The sequence below is a fragment of the Podarcis tiliguerta genome, assembly GCF_965153285.1.
Source record: "Podarcis tiliguerta genome assembly, chromosome: 2".
NCBI lineage: Eukaryota > Metazoa > Chordata > Lepidosauria > Squamata > Lacertidae > Podarcis > Podarcis tiliguerta.
The window spans coordinates 1,811,552-1,833,929 of NC_139535.1; the positions used below are offsets into that span (position 1 = coordinate 1,811,552).

Genomic DNA, 22,378 nt, shown 5'->3' on the forward strand with positions numbered 1-22,378 from the left:
TCAGTTCACAGATGCATCCCTGAAAGCAGACTTAGGTTACAAAAGTGTCTAACTATATGAACTGTCCCATAAGGGAGTTAGTCCCAAGTGACTGCAACTGAGCATAACATATAGAAGGGAGCTTGGGTGTCACCTGGTCCTGCCCCCTGCAAGTCAGGAATCTCAGGAATCTTGTCCAAGACAGATGGCCATCCAACCTCTGCTTTAAAAACTCCATGGAAGGAGAGTCCAGCACCTACCAAGGGAGTCTGTTTCACTCTGGAAGAACTCTTCCTGTCCTAAAGTCTTTCCTGAGGTTTAGCTGGAATCTCCTTTCTTGTAACTTGAAGCCATTGCTCCATCATGAACATCTTGCTCCATCCTGCAGGTGACAGCCCTTTCATAACATGTATACGTTGTAGAAAATAACAATTCCATAAAACGGCATTTGGATGATTCCGATTTCTTTTAAGCCTATGGCCTAGCCTAACTGAAAAGGCCTATGCCTGCCTACCTTTGACAGAACAGAACGAGCTGCTTTTAGGTACTGCATGTAGCAAATGTCTGTTCCAGAACCCTGAAAAGAATAAAGTGGGAGTTGTATGCATGAAAAGAGAATCAGCCAGGCATGGCAATTGTGATTCATCTTGAACTGTTTTGTAGATGGGTGAAAGAGGACGTTGGAAGACATTTAGTGAATAGGAATATTAGCCAAAGTCTTAATAAAGAAAGACACAAAAAATAGTTATATGTCATCACATGATATTATGATGAGGGCTTAATGATTTTGGTTAGCTCAGGATGATGACATTGGGTTGCAACTATTAAGATTGCTGCGATCCTTTGGTGAATAGGAATGATGTGCAATTTGCCATTCCATCCCCAAAAAAACCTAGAACCCGAAACACCTTGGTGGATCTCACATTAGAAATCATGACTGTAAAGAGAAAGACTATGAATAACAACTGGGCAACATATAAGGATTACTGGAAGAGTAAAATAATAAACCTAAATTGAAAGAATATAATAAAGTTAAGAAATATTTGAACAATTGGCTGCAATTTTTTCAAATTAATCAGAGATTGGCAAAAGATAAACAAAAAGGATTTGAGAAAGAAACTTCAAGATTGGATGAGTACTTAATCCAATCTAAAAGTAAACATATTTCCAAACTATATGATTTGCTCCTAGAATGGGAGGTAAAGGAGGAGCAAGTGAAAACAGCTATGGTAAAGTAGGCGTAGGATTTAGGGAAAAATATGATGAGCCAATGGAAATGGCTGTGGGAAAGGGATATTGAATTTATGGCATGCTACAATTTAAGAGAGGATGTAACAAAAATGCAATACAGATGGTATCTGACCCCGGTTAGACTGGCAAAAATGTATACAAACTGTAGTGATGTTTGCTGGAGATACAAGAACGGGGCGGGAACCTTTCTACACATGGGGTGGGAATGCAAAGAGATTGTGGGATTCTGGGGAAATATTTACAACAAGTTGAAAAAGTGATTAAGGGGTGGGCTATCTTTAAGGAATACATCAAAAGCTATGTGGAAAAAGTAGAACTTTTGACAGATATTGAGTGAATCCAGAAAATGATTATAGTGAAAGCACAGTAAAGTTAAGATAGAAGAAGAGTTTAAATAAATAATGAAATGTGTTTAAGCCAATTGGAAAAATAAAGTAGTGTAACAAGAACGGCTGGAAGTCAAGTCACTTTGAGGGTGTTCTTGTGGGGTTAGGTGTGTTGGTATGTATAGTATAGGTAGGTGTAATATAATGTAGGTATGCTTTATGTTATGAAAATAAGGTATTGTGTAAAAGTACATGTATGGGTTCTATATGTTAATAAAATATTTTAATAAAAAAAGGAATGACGTGCAACTTGGAAGTTTATTTTAAAAAGCATTTTATTGGTTGTGGTTCCTTGCAGAAACATTTGTATTTCAATAAAGGCCTATTTTCCCACCTGGAGACTTCCTCCTTTTCTTTTGGGTGTCTGTGTGGATAATGTCCAGTCTGGGAACCTCTTTTTGAATTTCTACTACATATACATGACAGGATTTTATTTTATTTTTAAATTGAAAGTTATTTATAATGAATATAATTTTTGGTAGAAAGAACTCTTTAAAACATTCAAAAAATGAATCAGCAATACATTTTAAAAAGCACTTACTCAGAAGTAAGCCCAGCTGCTTGTAATTGTGGCGGGGACTGGAGGTAGCGTGTCCTAGATTTATATAGCCTTATGCTTGGTTGTTCTCTACCGTAGAATTTCTGTCTGCAAGTCTGTGGATACAACTTGTGGAGTGGGGATAACCAGCAATAACGGGGCACAGCCTTCTCCCTGGGCTGTGGCTTGGAGTTCCCCGGGACACAGGGAGTGGTGGCAGCCTTACCGGTGTTATTTTGTCCTGTTTCTGTAAAACGTAACCTTGCCTGCCAGCCCTGTTCAAGAAACCTGATCTGGCCGGAGAGCAAAGACAGGTGAGGGAGGAGCGAGTGGCTGAGGGCAAGATTACCACAAATACCTCTTTTCAAATAAAGAGGTTCCTCACAGGAAAGGGAGAAGTTCTCTGTCCATGAAGTACAGGGAGATTTGGTTTTAAAACCCCCAGAAGGAAGAATCACTGCTGAGATACATGGTTTTTGCAAATAAGAAAGGAGACTTGTAAAACCTCTGTTTGTATTAGGAGACAAAGTTGGGTTTAAAGGCTTTCTTATTTTATTTTTCTTTTCTATTCTTTTCTTTTGTATCCTGGGAAGCTTTGCAAATAAGTTGTAGTGAAAGAGGGAAAACAGGAAATCAAATATCAAAATATTAGTTTAGAGGGAAAGTACACCATGAGAAAGTAGAGTGAGAGATTAAGGATGGAATTACAGTGATACAGTGACAGATTGTGGCTAAAAAACAATTGCAGGGGTTTTATATTTTTCTTTTAAGTATTTCCCTATAATAAAGGGAAACTTCATACATACAGTGGTGCCTCGCAAGACGAAAAGAATCCGTTCCGCGAGTCTCTTCGTCTTGCGGTTTTTTTCATCTTGCGAAGCAAGCCCATTAGCGGATTAGCGGCTATTAGCTGCTATTAAGGGATTAGCGGATTAGCTGCTAAAAGGCTATTAGCGGCTATTAAAGGTTTAAGGGATTAGCGGATTAGCTGCTAAAAGGCTATTAGCGGCTTAGATCAGCTGATAAGCGGCTTAGATCAGCTGTTAAGCGGCTTAGCGATCACCTGTTAAGCGGCTTAGCGAACAGCTGTTAAGCGGCTTAGGGGCTTGGGGAAAAGGGGGGGAGGGGGAAAAAACCCCAGGAATTGCAAGGCATTTTCGTCTTGCGAAGCAAGCCCATAGCAAATTCGTCCTGCGAAGCACCTCCAAAACGGAAAACCCTTTCGTCTAGCGGGTTTTCCGTCTTGCGAGGCATTCGTCTTGCGGGGCACCACTGTAAATGTAATTGTTGAAAATTGTTAAAAATCATTTAGTTACTCTGAATATCTTAAATAATAACTGGAACTTTATTTTTTATTTGTTACTTTGTATTCTGAACATTTGAAAGGAAGTAGGGAAGGGAAAGAACAGCGGGAGAATGGAGGGAAAGGGTATATATATATATATATATATGCTTTTTTGTGTCTGCTTCTATTGTTGCAGACAAAATTATGGCAAATACAGGCAGATAAACCACCTCCAGGCCCAACTACAACACCAAGTCAGATAAAAAGATCAATTGCAGAACGCGACACAAAGTCTGATTTAACATCAATTTTATTAGAAACGGAGAAGAAGATGAGGAAAGGAATACAGAGGCTGGAACAAAAAGTGGATTTTAATACTGTGGCAGTCACAAAATTAACAGAAATTAAAGAATTGGAAAAAAACTAGTAAAGGACAGTTACTATAACTGAAATCCAAAATGCAATTAAAAATGCCAAGTCACCTAGCCCTGGATGTGATACCCATTGAACTATATAAAAAAACCTGAAGAGATATTGATAACACAATTAAAAGAAGTAGTCAATGATATTCTTAATAAAGGAAAGATGCCAGATTCTTGGAATGATGCATACCTGATTCTAGACAAGGAAGTGACTTGAGTTACAGACCAATATCTTTGCTGAATTGTGATTATAAAATCTATGCAGGCATTTTAGCAGATAGATTAAAAATGTACTAAAATATATAATTCCTCCAAACCAGGTAGGATTCCTTCCAGAACACCAGATTCAACCTAATACCAGGAACATCATCAATATATTAGAATATCTGGAGTTCAAAAATGAAAAACAAGTAGCCATGATGCTCATACACACCAAAAAGGCATTTGATAATATCTTATGGGACTCTATGAAAAAATAGATAAACTTAATGGGCTGCAGAAAAAAGTTTGAAAGAAATATAGAACCCATCTACTCTACACAAAGGGTGAAACTAATAATCAATGGCAATATCACAGATAGCATTGAAATCAGGAAAGGAACAAGACAAGAGTGCCCACTATCCCCCCTTTTATTCATACTAGTGCTGGAAACCTTGCTGAATGAACTGAGGAAAGAAGAAAGAATAAAAGGTATCAGGATTGGAGAAAAAACATACAAAATAGGAGCATATGTGGATGATGTGATAGTGACAATCACAAACCCCAAAGAAGGTACACCATTGGCAACAGAGATAATTAATGAATTTGGACAATTGGCAGGACTCAAAATTAATAAAAAGAAAAACAATTTACTAGTTAAAAATATGCATTCAGAGGAAAAATTGGAATTACAGGAAATTGCTGGCTTAGAAATTAAGAAAAAAGTAAAATATCTGGGAATTTGGCTGTCAAATACAGTGGTGCCTCGCAAGATGAAAAGAATCCGTTCCGCGGGTCTTTTCGTCTTGCGGTTTTTTTGTCTTGCAAAGCAAGCCCATTGACGGAGTAGCGCTATTAGCGCTATTGACATTTTCAGGGCTAAAAATGGCTTTTTAACGCTTGGGAGATTAGCGGTTTTGCTGCTAAAATGCTTTTAGCAGCTTAGCGATTCAAAATAAGGGGTTTTGGAGCGGGGAAAAAATTCATTTTTTTTTGTCATTTTTCGTCTTGCGAAGCAAGCCCATAGGGAAATTCATCTTGCGAAGCGCCTCTGCAGACGGAAAACCCTTTCGTCTTGCGGGTTTTCCGTTTTGCGAGGCATTCGTCTTGCGGGGCACCACTGTAAATGTATTAATCTATATCAAGATAATTACGTTAAACTATGGAAGGAGATTAAGAGGGACCTGGAAATCTGGAGTAGGCTCCATCTCTCCTTTTGGGGCAAAATTTCTGTAATTAAAACGAGTGTTTTGCCAAAGTTGATGTTTTTGTTCCAAACTATCCAAATTTTGGGTGGCATAGACTGCTTTAAAAATTGGAAAAAGGATATAGCAAGATTCATTTGGAATGGCAAGAAACCAAGAATCAAACACCAAATCTTCATAGACGAAAAGGAGAGAAGAGGATTTGCTTTGCCTGATTTGGAATTGTATCACGTGGCAGCCGGCTTAGTGTGGATCAAAGATTGGATAGTCTTGAAAGACTACTTGATCTAGATGGCTATGACAATCATTTGGATGGCACACAGATATGATATACGAGAAGGTGAAGGTCTGCAGGGTTTTTTTTGTATCATATAGTAAGTAAATCATTATATAAGATATGGAATAAATATAAAGACCTTCTGGAACTCAAGACCCCCTTGGTTGACCTCCGCACTGGAAGCCATGGCTGTAAAAAATAAAGAAAGAAAGAATATGCAAGGAGATTGGGCAAGGTTAAAGAATGATTCTGGAAAAGAATAACAACAAATTAAAGCTGAAAGAATTTGGAAAAATTAGACTATATTTAACAGATTGGCTACAATACTTTCAACTGAAGGAAAGATTTAGTATTATAGACAAAGGAAAAGGATTTGCAAATAAAACTTCTAAATTTGAAAAGGAGCTCCTCTAATCTAAGAGTAAATATATTACAAAAATGTATAACCTCCTTCTGTATTGGGAGGTAAAGGAAGAGGAAATGAAAGGATCTATGATATGTTGGGCCCAAGACTTAGGATACAACATATACATGAATCAGTGGGGAAAACTGTGGAGAGTGGATATCAAATTTACAGTATGCATGAACCTAAGAGAAAACGTCATAAAAATGTTATATAGATGGCATTTGACACCAGCAAAACTAGCCAAATTGTACAAGAACAGGTCAGAGTTATGCTGGAGATGTAAGAAAGGAATTGGAACATATATGCATATTTGGTGGGAATGTGAAAAGATCAAAGAATTTGGGGACATCATTTATAATGAGTTAAAGAAAATATTTAAGATCCCATTCCCTAAAAGACCCGGGGCATTTCTAATAGGTATCATGACAGCAGAAATTTAGACCATTATTCATGTATGCAACAACTGCAGTACGGATTCTAATAGCAAGAAACTGGAAAAGCGAAACCATCCCTTCAAAGATTGAGTGGCAAGCCAAATTGATAGAGTACTTACAATTAGCAAGGAGAACGGGAGCAGTGAGAGGAAACTCAACACAAGAAGGTAATAAGGAGTGGATAGTAATTAAGGAATATCACAGCCAAAACTTTTGAATATACAGTGGTACCTCGGGTTAAGTACTTAATTCGTTCTGAAGGTCCATTCTTAACCTGAAACTGCTCTTAACCTGAAGCACCACTTTAGCTAATGTGGCCTCCTGCTGCTGCTGCACTGCTGGAGCCCGATTTCTGTTCTTATCCTGAAGCAAAGTTCTTAACCTGAAGCACTATTTCTGGGTTAGCGGAGTGTGTAACCTGAAGCGTATGTAACCTGAAGCTTATGTAACCCGAGGTACCACTGTATGGGTTTTATGTTGCTGTTCTTATAACAGGGAGTTGGACTAGAAGATCCTTAAAAAAGGTAAAGGTAAAGGTACCCCTGCCCGTACGGGCCAGTCTTGACAGACTCTAGGGTTGTGCGCCCATCTCACTCAAAGAGGCCGGGGGCCAGCGCTGTCCGAAGACACTTCCGGGTCACGTGGCCAGCGTGACAACGCTGCTCTGGCGAGCCAGAGCCGCACACGGAACGCCGTTTACCTTCCCGCTAGTAAGCGGTCCCTATTTATCTACTTGCACCCGAGAGTGCTTTCGAACTGCTAGGTTGGCAGACGCTGGGACCGAACAACGGGAGCGCACCCCGCCGCAGGGATTCGAACCGCCGACCTTTCAATCGGCAAGCCCTAGGTGCTGAGGCTTTAACCCACAACGCCACCCGCGTCCCGAGAAGATCCTTGGACTCTATTATTTTGTTTCGACTACAGTTCTAGGATTCTAGAGCCAATTCTGCTTCCTAAAACACCACTGTTGTGCTCCATTTTTCCCAACTCTGGATTCCGAATTCTCTCTGCAAAGACCAAATATCAACAGACTCTCAGCACATGTTCACTTTCAATGAACACTCCAGAGTCGCATTCTGCACATCCCTAACAGTACCTTGTATCTTTCATTATACTTACTATTATGAGACATTACCTTTGTTGCTTTAATACATATATGTACAACATTCCATACAAACACCAGAACACCAAACACACTACATTATATCTCCCTCTATGGGTTTCTTGACATGAAGCACAAAGTGAACTCTGTGTGTAAAGCTTGTCACACTCCATACATCTAAATGGGTTCTCCCCTGTGAGAGTCCGTATGTCTTAATCAATAACTCCATTATAATTGAAACACATTCAATACTCCTTCCACTTAAACCATTGTTTCTCTGTGAGTTTGCTGATGTTTTCTAAGAGTTACACTCTTACTGAAACACTTCCCACACTCCAAGCATTTAAATGGTTTCTCCCCTGTGTGAGTTCTAAGATGTATAGTAAGGTGTGAACATCGACTGAAGCTCTTCCCACACTCCATACATCTAAATGGTTTCTCCCCTGTGTGAATTCGTAGATGTGTTGTAAGAGCTGAACTCTGAATGAAAACTTTCCCACACTCCATACATTTAAATGGTTTCTCCCCTGTATGAGTTCGTAGATGTAAAGTAAGGTGTGAACCGTGTCTGAAGCTCTTTCCACATTCCATACATTTAAATGGTTTCTCCCCTGTGTGACTTCGTTGATGCAAAGTAAGCTGTGAACACTGACTGAAGCACTTCCCACACTCCATACATTTAAATGGTTTCTCACCCGTGTGAGTTCTTTGATGTACAGTAAGTATTCCACTGTGATTGAAGCTCTTTCCACACTCCATACATTTAAATGGTTTCTCACCAGTGTGAGTACGTTGATGTACAATAAGTACTCCACTCTGGCTGAAGCACATCCCACAATCCATACATTCAAATGGTTTCTCTCCTGTGTGACTTCGTTGGTGCACAGTGAGTTTCGCACTACAAATGAAGCTCTGCCCACACTCAAAACATTTATATGGTTTCTCCCCTGTGTGAATTCGTTGATGTAAAATAAGGCTTCCACTCTGACTGAAACACTTCCCACACTCTATACATCTAAATGGTTTCTCCCCTGTGTGAGTTCGTTGATGAATAGTAAGTTGTGAAGACTTACTGAAGCTATTTCCACACTCCATACATTTAAAGGCTTTCTCCCCTGTGTGAGTTTGTTGATGTCTATTAAGGTTTCCTCTTTCTCTGAAACACTTCCCACACTCCATACATCTAAATGGTTTCTCCCCTGTGTGAGTTCGTTGATGAATAGTAAGTTGTGAAGACTTACTGAAGCTCTTTCCACACTCCATACATTTAAAGGGTTTCTCCCCTGTGTGAGTCAGTTGATGATTTCTAAGCACTCCACTATTGGTGAAGCTCTTTCCACACTCCATACATTTAAATTGTTTCTCCCTTGTGTGAGTTCGTTGATGTCTAGTAAAGTGTGAACACTGTCTGAAGCTCTTTCCACAATCCATACATTTATATGGTTTCTCCCCTGTGTGAGTCCGTTGATGTCTAGTAAGATGTGAACACCGCCTGAAGCTCTTTCCACACTCCATACATTTATATGGTTTCTCCCCTGTATGAGTTCGTTGATGTACAGTAAGTTTCCCTCTTTCACTGAAGCTTTTTCCACACTCCATACATCTGAATGGTTTCTCCCCTGTGTGAATTCGTTGATGTACAGTAAGTTTTCCTCTTTCACTGAAGCTCTTTCCACACTCTATACATTTAAAGAGTTTCTCCCCAGTGTTAGTTTGTAGATGTGTGCTAAGGTGTTCATTCACACTGAAGTACTTTACAGATGGCCCTTCAATATTCTGATTGCCTTCTCCATCACCTGGTTTAAAGTGGGGGATAGGAAAATATTGTTAGATATTCAATGAATAGAACAAAGCAACTCAATGCAGAGCAAGACCAATCAGCACCTTCTCTTCTTTTAACATCTCTTGGATTCCTTTCTCCCCTATGTACCAAATTTATAGGAAAGGTAATCTGAAAATAGCCTCAATAACCCCTAGTAACAAGTTCTACCTTCAACTCCCATGTAACACTGAGCACCAAGAGAACCTTCTATGCTGAGATGAGGCATCTATGGCCCTCCAGATGTGGTTGGACTCTTAAGTACCCTCAACCCAAGCAAAGATGGCCAATGACCAGGGATGATGGGAGTTGTAGTGCAGCCACATCCAGAGAGAGACACTTTCCCCCTCCTGTGAAAATGCTGCACCTCTGTATTCAGTTTTCTTCATCCTCCTTGATCTGTAACCTGCACCAGGATGATGGAAAAGATGGGCCCTCGTTCTGATCCAAAACGGCTCTTTTAATATTCCTACACATGAAAGGAGACATTGAAAGTTACAATCTCACTGCCAAGTGGAAGCATGTACCTCGCAATTTCTCCAGGACAACATCACTGTATTTTTCTGTTCCAAACGACGAGATGAGCTCAGACTTGAGTATCAGAGTCCCTGCTATGTGGAATAAGTAAAATAGAAGTGTTGTTTATGTCATATGTAACTGTACAAATATTCAAAAATATTAATCTTGTGAAGTAAACAGCAAAGTATCTGGTGGCCCATTAAAAACTATTAAATGACATGGACCAGTAAACCTCATGCCATCATTATTATCCTATGAGCCTCTGCAGAAAGCAAAACCAGCCCCTGTATATGGTGTTTATTGACCTGACTAAGGCTTTCGACACTGTAAATCGTAATGCCCTGTGGACTGTCATTCTGAAAATTGGCTGCCCAGATAAATTTGTGAACATCATCCGGCTCCTCCATGATAATATGACAGCAACAATCACAGATAACATTGGCTCTCAAAGTGAACCATTCACAGTAGGATCAGGTATTAAACAGGGTTGCGTTATTGCCACAACTCTATTCATTATTTTCATTGCCAGGATCCTACACTTTGTCAAAGGGAAAATCCCCACTGGAGTAGAAATCATACATCAAACAGATGGAAAGCTCTTCAATCTGAGCAGGCTGAAAACAAAGAGTAAGGTTACCGTAACTTTTGTCATAGAGCTTCAGTATGCTGATGACAACGTAGTGTGCGCACGCTCAGAGGATGACCTCCAAACCATCCTAAATATCTTTGCAGAAGCTTACGAAAAGCTTGGCCTATCACTCAATATCCAAAAAACCAACTGCACCAACCACCTGCACCAACAAGTAGAAAATAACCACTCTGCAACACCACAAATCCAACTCAGTGGTGTAACATTGGAAAATGTTGATCACTTCTCCTACCTAGGCAGTCATCTTTCCACAAGGGCCAACATTGATGCTGAAACCCAGCATCGCCTGAGCTCTGAGAGTGTGGCTTTCTTCCACTTGAAGGGCAGAGTGTTAGAGGACCGGGACATTCGCAGAGAAACCAAAATGCTTGTTTACAAAGCTATTTTACTACCAACCTTACTATATGCTTGTGAAACATGGACCACTTATAAACACCACCTCCAACTCATTGAAAGATTCCATCAACGGTGTCTCCGAAAAATTGGGAAGATAGGCGGACTAATATCAGTGTACTGGAAGAAGCAAAGATTACCAGTGTTGAAGCAATGATTCTTCAACATCAACTTCGTTGGAGTGGTCGTGTTGTGCGGATGCCTGATGATTGTCTTCCAAAGCAACTACTCTATTCCGAACTTAGAAATGGAAAGCGTAATGCTGGTGGTCCACAAAAGAGGTTTAAAGACTGTCTCAAGGCAAATCTAAAAAAATGTAGTATAAACACTGACAACTGGGCAACACTGGCCTGCGAGCGGTCCAGTTGGAGAACAGCCTTTACCAAATGTGTCAGGGGCTTTGAAGACACTGAAACCCAGGATGCAAGGGAGAAATGTGCTAAGAGGAAGGCACACTTGGCAAATCCACACTGTGATCAACTCCCGCCCGGAAACCAATGTCCCCGCTGTGGAAAGACGTGTGGATCCAGAATTGGCCTCCACAGTCACGGACTCATTGTTAAAACTGTGTTATGGAAGACAATCTTACTCGGCTACGAGTGATCGCCAAAGAAGATGAGTCTTTTTGTGTATTATGAACTGGGTTTTTTTTGTGAATTCATACCACAATATCGGCTTATGAAGAGTTGTCTACCGACAAATATACAGCATTGCTAGAAACTACATATTCAACATCAACTTCGTTGGACTGGTCACATTGTTCGGATGCCTGATTATCTTCTTCCAAAGCAACTACTACTTAAGAATGGAAAGTGAAATACTGGAGGACAACAAAAGAGGTTTCAAGATGCTCTCAAGCCAAATCTAAAACAATGCAGTATAAGCACAGAAAATTGGGAAACACTGGCCTGTAAGTGCTCCAATTGGATAATAGCCTTTACCAAAGGCTTCATGGACTTTGAAGAAAGACAAACACAGGAGAAGAGGGAGAGACAAGTAAAGATGAACGCACGTTTGGCAAAGGCTGACCATAATTAACCTATGTCCCCACTGCCGAAGGATGTGTGGATCTAGAATTGGCCTCTATAGTCACTTACGGACATATCGTTAAGACCGCGTTCATGGAAGACAATCTTACTCGGCTACAAGGGGTCACCAAAGAAGGAGACACTACATGAATAAATGGCTCAAACAGCAGATTCACACCTTCAACGTCTAACAGCCAGGAGGAATAAAAATCTGCCCTTACCTAGAGAGGCCACCATCTCATAATTCTCCTCCATGACTTCCTTGTGCAGCGCTCTTTGGCCAGGATCCAGCAGAGCCCACTCCTCCTCTGTGAAAAACACAGCCACCTCCTCAAAAGTCAAGAGGGCCTGGAAGAAGAGGAAGAAAACAGAGCTTCTCTTTGGTCCCCATCATCCCCACTCAACACAGAGGGAGGCTGGGTGGTCCCATCTGTGCCTCTTCCCTCCTCCCTGCTCCCGTTGCTCTTTCCCTACCTGAGGAAGCTGCCTGGCTCCTCTTTTCACTCCACCTCTGAGAAGAGGCCGTTCAGAGGGGGTCTTGGAGGCCATTGCGTTGCCAGTGGAAAGGACAGAGGAGGAGGCGTAGGCGTAAACTGGGCCACTTCTGGGACTCTCTCAGATGTTGCCACGATGCACTTCAATGCAGGGAGCAGCTCTTTACAGAGAACAATGCAGAAATGATGATGATGGTAACAACAACAACAACAACAACAATCTATTGAATTTATATTCCACCCTATAACTGGAGGTCTCAGGGCGGTTCACAGAAAGGCGGGTTTATTTTGGGTGGGAGACATTTACACAGATAGCATACCTTTTAGAAATTACAAATACCTGATGTACAGATGGTATATAACACCAGTGAAACAAAAAAGCCCCACACAAATAATAATAAATGTTGGAAATGTAAGGGAAAAGAGGGTACGTTTTACAATATGTGGTGGGAAAGTAAAAAGTAAAACACTTCTGGGAAATGATTTACAATGATTTTTTTTTTTAAATGTACATTTGCAAAAATGCCAGAAGCTCTATTACCTGATATTGTAAGTACAGAAATTCATAAGAATGATAAAAACCTGTTTTTATATGCGACCACTGCAGCAAGAATACTATTAGCCCACCGATGGAATCCGGAGGAAATGCCAACAAAAGAAGAGTGGCAAATGAAATTGATGGACTATGCTGAGTTGGCGAGACTAACGGGGAAACTTAGGAATCAGCAGGACCAGACTTTCCTGAAGGATTGGAATAAATTTATGATGTATCTGAAAGACAATTGTAACCAATTAACATCACTTGTAGGGTTACAAGAAATTTTGTAAGGAATTTTACAAATTATTGCAAAAAGGATTAAGAATAGTTGATGTAGGATTTGGACTTATGGCAAAAAGTATTGTAATAAAATGCAAAATGCTGGAAAATATGTGTAAAAACCAATAAAAATTATTTTTTTAAAAAAGAAATTATAATTACCAATATTAATAAAGTAATACTCATAAATTCTATAACAAATGCAAAATCCAAACACATATTATGAAAAATATAGGAAGTGTTAGTGAAAACCAAATGTACTATGTACCCCAACTTTGGGAATGTTAACCATTTTTATAGATGAAAATGCTGATTTGAGATATCAGGGATTCATTCCCTTTGTTTCAGTAGCTGCTTATCGACTCATTGCTCAAAACTAGAAAGCTTTGGAACACTTGAGATTATCATAATAGGGACCAGATCTCCTGTGGTTCCCTTCCAGGGAGTGCAGGAGGTGAACTGGAAAGATGTAATTCTTTCTACAGGAACTTTATAATACTATAAGCTGCCTCAGTCTTTAGGGGACATTCAGCTTCGGTTTGTAAACTTCTAGGATCAAATCCCAAACTCTTAATGAAGCTTCACAGAAAGCATTACGGTCAGTATCTCTGAGGACCTCACTTTTCCTTTCCTCCAAACAGCCACCCAGGAAACCAGTTTCTGAACCTTTGATACATTTAGAATAAAGGAAATAAGGGAAACTCCTAAATTATGGGCAGAATTTGCAGTCAGAGGAACACCAACACCTGGGGGGCACCAGGGCGAAGAAGCTCCATCCAAGCGGAGCAGATGGAAATATTTAGAGCACTCTATGCGCTAACATGGATTGTAGTTTAGGGGACAGAGATAGGAAGTTCAGTGGCTTATGGCCCCCTAGTCCTTCCTCTTAGGAACCTCTGTGTGTGTGTGTGTGTGTGTGTCCCCTCTTATCTTCCCTACACTGGGAGGAAGGACAGGAGGAGAAATAATCTGGGGGTCCAAACTGGGCACAGGGCATCCCTCCTGAGCATGGAGATGGGAGACAGGGTCTCCCTGGTGGAAGCCCAGCACCCGAACTGCAGGGTGGGGAACCTCAGACCCAGGGGCTGAATTGGCCCTCAAGTCACCTCTCTCTTTCTCTCTCTGGCCCTCAGGAATTTCCCCAGCACCACACCTTCTTTCCAACGCTTCCCTGCTGCCTCCTGAGGTTTTTTTTTTGTGTGGCTGGAAAAAATCCCTGGAAGGCAGGCAGCTCCTGGTCAAAGCTCAGAGTCAGCCCCATAGCCCCACCAACTCTGTCCTCTGCCCTGCCTATCAAAGTGGCCCCTGGAAGGCTGCTCAGGAGCGAATATGGCCCTCAGACTGGATAATGGTCTCCACCCCTGTTCCAAACACGGAACAGGCTGTCATCCTGGCCCACCTTGCAGGGTTCTGGTGTGAGCATTGCCCAGGTGGTGGGCTTTAGATCACCTACAGTATTATAAGGCCCTCCTGGCAACCTGGATGGGGACGAGGCCAGGCAGGAGGGAGGCTGGCAGCACCGGCAGAGAAAGTCCCTCAGCACCTCAGCACTGGGCCAATCCTGCAAGACAGGCCAGATCTCCCCCCCCCCCCCAGGGGGCTTTGATTCTCCTTCCCAACAAAGTCCCAAGAGGATATCTGGAGAAGCCTCTTTTTGGAAAGAAAGAGCATCAAAATCTGGGAGAGGGGAATAGTTTCCTTCCCCCCTCTTTTCCCCAAGACTAGCTGGGGGTCAGCCCATTTCCCAAGAAGTAAATTCTTGGTTCCTTTTGCTTCCTTCTCACATCTGCCTCTTTCTTACTAAGGAAGCTCCGGAGGCCGATTTCCCTTGACACTGTCCATCTCTCACCCCTCCCACTCGAAATCTCCCCCAATCCAGAGGCGACTCTGTTCTCCAGCTGCTTCCACTTCCTCTCCCCTGCGTGCCCTCCCGATCTCCGCCCCACTGAGGCAGGGGCTTCAGCAGCAGATTTCGGAGGGGGCAGATCAGGGTCCTGGAGGAGCTCAGCCCCCCCCCCCCAGACCGGCTCCCTGAAGGAGGAGGCAGAGCCTGTGGGGAAGCGATGGGGGGGGGGGGGGAGAGCAGCAGTGAGAAGGGAGATGGAGGGTGTTAAACAGAGAGGAGCATCACTAGGCAGAATGGGGCTGCCCCCCCCCCTTTGAACGGAGGAGGACTGACTTTTGAGTCAACATGCACAGGGTGGGGCTGCAAATCCCTTTGTAATTAATTAAGTTCCACTGGGGGGGGGGGGCGCCCTTTTGTGGTTCGTCTCAAGTGCCTTCGCCCCTCTCCTCTCCCCCCACCATGGGAGCCTGGCTCGATCTCTGCGCTTCAGAGAAGAGCTTGCAATGCAAACCCTGTGGGGGGGGGGACCCCACTTTGCAACAGGATGGCCTGCATCCAGCCCCCCCCTCCATGATTTCTACATAGAAAGGGCAGAGTCCCTCCCTGCTTTCTTTGCACTCCCCCCCCCCCGCAATCCTCCCGCCTCCTTTCCCAGCTGCCCTCTTTGTAGATTCAGGGAGAGGCAAAGCAAATCCTTTTCCCACAACACCCCCCTCCCCAAATAACCCCCCAATATGCGGCACCTCTTTCTCCTCTTCTCCAAGTCCGCTTCTCTTCCGCGAATGAGGATGGAGACCCCTCTCCTCCAAATAGCCTTTCCCCCCCATAAAACCCCCTTCCTGCCTCTCTAGGAAGCCCAGCTCATTGACCCAGAGGAAGGGGGAGCGGCAGGAGATCCGCCTCCCCCTCCTTGCAAAACAGAAATTCACTTCCCAGCCGGCAAGCTCTATATTCCCGTTTATTTAGTGAGAAATTCATGGGTTCGATTTCCTGCAGAGGCAGCGAAAGACAACTTTAATAGCAAGTGAGCAACAAGACCCTTGACCGCAGGACCAAAGCCAAACCCCCAAAGATGGGCAAGATGGGGCATTTCTCTCGAGGGAGGGTCACCCCCTAGCTGCCTGGATATTGCTCATGGTCATTCAGTGAAAGCCCTAACACCAGGGGTGCCTTTTGAGGGGTGGTTGCTGTGGTATGTCGAAGGACCAGAGGAGAGCTAACTTTGACACTTGAGAACACAACAAAGGCAGAACAAAACAAAATGCACATCTCAATCATTATGGGACCTTCCTGCCAAGTGCAGCACATAGACATTTACTGAGAGAACGTTTCTTCCAAAGTGCTAGAATGCCATAAGTAGTTTAGTAAAAGGACGGAAGATGTGCTATTATTGTATAATATCCCATGTCCACTTGGGCTGCGAACGTGATCCGTGAGGGATGCATGTTTGCAACCCGCAGCATTCGCAACCTGCAGCGGCGCGTCTGCACGCGCGGGATGCGATTCGGCGCTTCTGCGCATGCGCAAAGCGTGATTTAGCGTCTGTAACCCAAGGTATGTCTATACAGTCATACCATGGATCCCGAATGCCCTGGAACTTGAACGTTTTGTTTCCGAACGCCGCAAACTCGGAAGTGACTGTTCCGTTTGCGAACGTTGTTTTGGAACCTGAACGTCTGAAGGGGCTCCCGCGGCTTCTGATTAGGAAAGTTCAGCATCCACGCAGAACTAGGAGGGAGAGTGGCTTTTCCTTTCCATGGGAACTGGCGGGAGGTGGGAGAGGGAGGAGGGATGTCATTGTCTCTCTTGCGTACCCTCCGCAGCTGCAGCCCAAACGGAGCCCACGGGCCTCATCTTCGCCTGCCTGCCCGGGGCTGAGGCTTGTGGTGGAGGCAAGCGCCTCATACCTTTCCTTGGAAGCCAGCTGACTGGGCGTTAGGCAATGCCAGTGGCCGGAGCGGGGTGCCTGAGACACCTGCAACCCTAATATCTATCATGCGAATGATGAAATTGATGCGTTGGGCGTACATGCTCTATCAGAAGGCCTCGTATACAACCAGTGTCTAAGGTTTCTCCAAAAAAAGATGCATTTGACACAATCTGGTCTCCTTTTCTCTCCTTTGCTTGAAGAACATGATATTTTAATGTCATGATAATCATTATCATGTGATGCGGGTCTGCCGATCAGAAGGTCGGCAGTTCGAATCCCTACGATGGGGTGAGCTCCCATTGCTCTTGCCAACCTAGCAGGTCGAAAGCACATTAAAGTGCAAGTAGATGAATAGGTACCGCTCCGGCGGGAAGATAAACGGTGTTTCTGTGTGCTGCTCTGGTATGCCAGAAGCGGCTTAGTTATGCTGGCCACATGACCTGGAAGCTGTTCACCGGCTCCCTCGGCCAATAAAGCAAGATGCGCGCCACAACCCGAGTCGTCCACAACTGGGCCTAACAGTCAGGGGTCCCTTTACCTTTAATCATTATCACAGAGGTATTTGTGGAGGAGATTATAATGACTGGTAATGTCTAGCCAACCTATTGAGGGTATTGGGGGAGCCAACATGACCGTGATGTGGGATTGAGGATTGGAGTGGTCATTCTGTGATATTATGGCAGTGGACAAAGCTGTATTTACTTTGAATCAATGAATGTTGTTCTTTAAAAAAAAAAAAAGGTATTGAATTCAATTCTTTGCATGCAGGAGAAGGTTGCAGGTGCAATCCTCGGCAGGTAAAGAGACCCTGGTTGGCACCTGTCTACTCAGGAGAAGGGGGCCTTTGGGGGTGAAGTCCAACAGTTGGCAGCTTGCAGCACCTGCTATGGCTGCTTCTGGTCATGGGCAAATGCTCAATGCCGGCAGAGGGAGAAGCTCCAGATCAGGGGTCCTCAAACTACAGCCCACAGGTTGCATCCAGTCCGCCATGGTTCTAGATCCAGCCTGCCCGTCCATTGCAGAACCCCGCCATGAAGCCACTGTACCGGGTTTACCTCAAGTGCGGATGTGGCATTTGCCCGTTCATTTGAAAATGTCTGTACAGGGGGAGAGAAAGGGTTAATATGTAGACCAATAGAACAGCCAGAGGCGGAGCCTACCTGTTTATATAAAAGGGCTTAGCCCCAGGTTTGAGTTTGAGTTAGTTGGTTGGTTGGTTGGTTGGTTGGTTGGGAAAGGCAGTTGGAAAAGCAGTTGGCAGACAGTTGGAAATAGAGAGACAGTTAAATGCAGTGGGTTCTTGTGTGAGGGGAGGTAGAAGAGTTAGAGACAGGATAAAATAAGACTAAGAAGGTAAAGAACAACACCATTTGGAATGCAGTTAAAGTTTGTTTGTGTCTGCAATAAACGACACTCTTCTTTGTTAACTTGAGAACCTGAATGAGACTAAGTGATTTGCCGGGGAAGACCTGGTTGGTGGCAGCGGATTTGTGGTGTACGGGTCAATAGTCCGTGAGACGACCGGGGGCTCCGTATGAACGCCACAGCAGGGACTGACTGAGTGGGCAGAAAGTGAGAGGAGGAGCAGCAGCTCCTCCTGTGAGCAGAGTAGCTGCAAAGGTGCCACAGGTGCCACGGGAGAAAGAAGCTCCGCCACAAGCCAGGGGTGCCAGCTTGCCCACCCCAACCCCTGGTCCTCCCCACAGCTCTGCAGCCTGTCAGTACGCTTTTGAGCCGATGCCAATGACTGGGCTCAACAACTGGATCTGCCCCGACTGGGCTGGGCGACTGGAGAGCACTTCCAGAGACCTTCCACTCCTGCAAAGCAGGTCCAAGTGCACTGGACCCACAACTGTGAGTTGTGAGCACCAAACTCAGCAGAGTATGAACAACATGGAAGGAAGCTTTGAAACATAACTTATTTTATTTCTAATACCTACTGCAAACTAAAACTAAAGAGGTACTGGCTTGCATGAGAGCCAGTGTGGTGTAGTGATTAAGAGCGGTAGTCTCGTAATCTGGGGAACCGGGTTCGCTTCCCCGCTCCTCCACATGCAGCTGCTGGGTGACTTTGGACCAGTCACACTTCTCTGAAGTCTCTCAGCCCCACTCACCTCACAGAGTGTTTGTTGTGGGGGAGGAAGGGAAAGGAGAATGTTAGCCGCTTTGAGACTCCTGAAGGGGAGTGAAAGGCGGGATATCAAATCCAAACTCTTCTTCTTCTTCTTCTTACAGCTCTCACTCAGCCATCTAATCACTACAGAGATAACACACAGTCAGGCAGGAGCGGAATAAGTGAAGACCAGTTTCCGCCCCCTCCTTTCAGAAAACATCATATCAGGAAATTATTGCAATGGGAGGGGATGAAAATATCCACACAGCCAGCTTGGTGTCTCGGGCTGCCGAAGGAAGAGACGCGAACCTCTGCACCACAGAAAGCTTCTGCACTCTGCGCGTTCTGTGTGGGGTTGCGCCGGCTGCGCTTGTTCCTCCTCTCGCTGGGCTGGCCACCCCTGCTGCTTTCCCTCAGTTAATGTTCCTTTCCACCTCCTTTCCCTGAAGTTTTTCCTCTCTCCCAGTACCCGACGCATTTCCCTTCTTCCGTTTTGCGTCCGCTTCTCTCTCTCCACCCCGTCTAATGCCTCTTTTACACCGGCGCCTTCTCATGTTCCCCACCATTTAAATAAAAATAAAAATCGGCAGCCCGCTTTCGTTCAAGTTAAGCGCCACGGAGTTCAGGGGGAGGTGCTCCCATGTACGTGCGCATCGGGTTGTACTTGTGATGTGTTGAAACGTCAGGCTGATCTTTCCGTACTGGTGCATAAAGAGGGTCACTTCTCTGTAGGGTAAAATAAAATAAAACGCCCCTCAAGTGTAAGAAAACTACAAACATGCCTCTCTCCTCTCCTCTGCAAAGTGGACAGCTTGTTAACCTCCTACCCTGTGCAGTGAGAAAAGATTACAGCTGCAGTCGTGCGCGCACCTAGCTGGAAATCCTGCTGAACGTGGTAGAAATACTTTGAGTAAAAGCAAGCCTAGGATCCAACCGAGGGGAATAAATCAACTTCATGCACTTAACCACAAACAGTTTCAGGAATTTCTGTCTGAACTAAATGTTGCCTATGGAGATATTCTTTAAAAATTTTTTTTTAAAATAAATTTTATTAGTATTTTCCACACAACACGAAAAATATTGAATAACAATACACAAAAACCAACATTCAACAAAACAAAAAGCAAATCCATATCTTACAAGTTAATAGTATAAACACTAAAAAGATAACAAACATTGACTTCCACCAATCCCACAGCACCTCCTTTACCTTTCATTGTATCTTCCTGTTTTCCTGATCATCTCTGTCCTAGCACCTAGATATAGATCCCTCTTTCTTATCCTTTCACTTCACAAGGTTATTCCAGACTCAGCCAGATTTCTGTCCTCGAACCTTGGCTTTTAAGGTATTCATTTAGACACTCCCGTTCCTTTTTCACTTCACTTTTTGGTTTTTGTCTTATTATATCTGTCAATTTGGCTAATTCTAAATATTCTGAAAGCTTACATAACCACTCTCCCCTAGTAGGTAACTGATTCCCATTCCAATACTTAGCCACCAGGATTCTTGCTGCAGACGTTGCGTATAAGGAAACAATTAGTTTTGTCTTTTGGAATATCATCATTTAAAATTCCTAAAAGGAATGCCTCTGGCCTTTTACTATATGATATTCTTAGTATTTTCTTTATTTCTTCATGGATCTAGGGAGAGTTTTGAAACATTTTAATGACTTACTTCCACAGCTTTCTGCTTTTATGCTTTCAAAAAACAAAGAAGCAAAGGCAAAGGTAAAGGGACCCCTGACCATTAGGTCCAGTTGTGACCGACTCTGGGGTTGCAGCGCTCATCTCGATTTATTGGCCGAGGGAGCCGGCGTACAGCTTCCGGGTCATGTGGCCAGCAGGACGAAGCCACTTCTGGCGAACCAGAGCAGCGCACGGAAACGCTGTTTACCTTCCCGCCGGAGTGGTACCTATTTATCTACTTTCACTGGTGTGCTTTTGAACTGCTAGGTGGGCAGGAGCAGGGACTGAGCAACGGGAGCTCACCCCAAGCTCAAAGATGCAGAATGGAAATGGCACCTTGCCAGTCTTTCTGTGTTTTCATTGTTCCTTTATTGCAAGTATAAAAATGTGATTTATGCTGCTGTTCTTATAACAAGGAGTTGGACTTGACCCTTGGAGTCCCTTTAAACTCTACAGTTCTAGGATTCCAGAGCCAATCCTGCTTCCTAAACACCACTTTTGTGCTCCACTTTTCACAATTCTCCATTCCTAACTCTCTCTGCCAAAGACCAAATATCAACCGAGTCCCAGGACATGTTCACTGACAATGAGCACTCCAGAGTCACGTTCTGCACATACCTTACAGTACATTATATCTTTCATCATACTTACTATTATGAGACATTTGTTTTAATACATGTATGTACAGCTTTCCATACAAACACCAGAACATCAAATACACTCCATAAATTTACAATGAATTTTCCCCTTATATGAGTTTACTGATATGAGGGACAAAGTGAACCCTGTGGGAAAAACATGGCAAACTCCAAAAAACCGAAATGGTTTCTCCCCCATAACAGTCTGTGGTTGCTTATTAAGAAGGCCATTATCTTCCGGGGGGACTTCCGGTGGAGCGCGATCTCGCCGCAAGCGGGGATTTAGCTGCAAGGAAAATCCCAGGCTATTTCAGGGGAATAGGGGTGCTACAGGGCACAGAAGCCCCCCCCCAAATACCTCTGGTGGGTGTCCAGAAGGTCAGGTTCCCGGCGGTACCAGAAGCGGTTTGCCCGGCTGTCAGGTAGCTTTGTAGAAGTGAAGAGAACGGCGGAGCGGACCAGCGGGTCGAGGGAAGCCATCTTCTACCTCAGAATAGCGAAGCCCTGAGCTTGCCGAGGAAGCGCACCGCTCTCAAATTAAAGAAATCCGGCACTAAATTACTCAATCTTAAATTTGGATTTAACAAGGAAGTCCCGGAGAGAAAAGAGGAATCTTGTCGAGTTCAGCTGGCAGCCGAAATCAGCTTTGATGCAGCACTGTATGCAGAGCGGCAGTAAAGGAAGTGAGTTGCCCTAGCGGCTAACGTTTCTTTTCCCTCATTGACTGATACAAAGTAACTTTTATAAAGTAACTTTTACGAAGATACACTGTATTAAAAGTATTATTAAAGTAAAAGGGGAAACAGAGGAGAATTATTTGTTTGAAACTGAAGCCTTTTGTGTAACGGAGGAGATTCATAAAAGAAGGAAGTGCTTCTCCACTTTCACTTTTTAAAGAACAAAGGATTAGCGAACGAAAGAGAAGGCCCCGACGCCATTATGAACTTTTAAGCATTGTCAACA

At 43.7% G+C, this 22,378-nt stretch overlaps 1 protein-coding gene across 6 annotated transcripts in view; it reads right to left on the reverse strand.

Annotated features, from left to right (window-relative positions):
* Positions 1 to 7,512: 7,512 nt before the first annotated feature.
* The window catches only part of LOC310670357 (uncharacterized protein), a 31,619-nt gene continuing 16,753 nt past the window's right edge, over positions 7,513 to 22,378 (reverse strand). The window contains exons 1-6 of one of the 6 annotated variants that reach the window (XM_083425579.1): positions 15,792 to 15,870; positions 12,927 to 13,156; positions 12,366 to 12,546; positions 12,113 to 12,239; positions 9,830 to 9,913; positions 7,513 to 9,279 (exon numbers count right to left, since the gene is read on the reverse strand). In XM_083425579.1, the coding sequence (XP_083281705.1) occupies positions 7,745 to 9,279; positions 9,830 to 9,913; positions 12,113 to 12,239; positions 12,366 to 12,440 (1,821 nt within the window). In that variant the 5' untranslated portion in view covers positions 12,441 to 12,546; positions 12,927 to 13,156; positions 15,792 to 15,870 and the 3' untranslated portion in view covers positions 7,513 to 7,744. Of the gene's footprint in view, positions 9,280 to 9,809; positions 9,914 to 12,112; positions 12,240 to 12,365; positions 12,547 to 12,926; positions 13,157 to 15,791; positions 15,888 to 22,378 lie in introns of those variants that run through there. The other 5 variants (XM_083425578.1, XM_083425580.1, XM_083425577.1 and 2 more) reach the window with 5 other exon arrangements.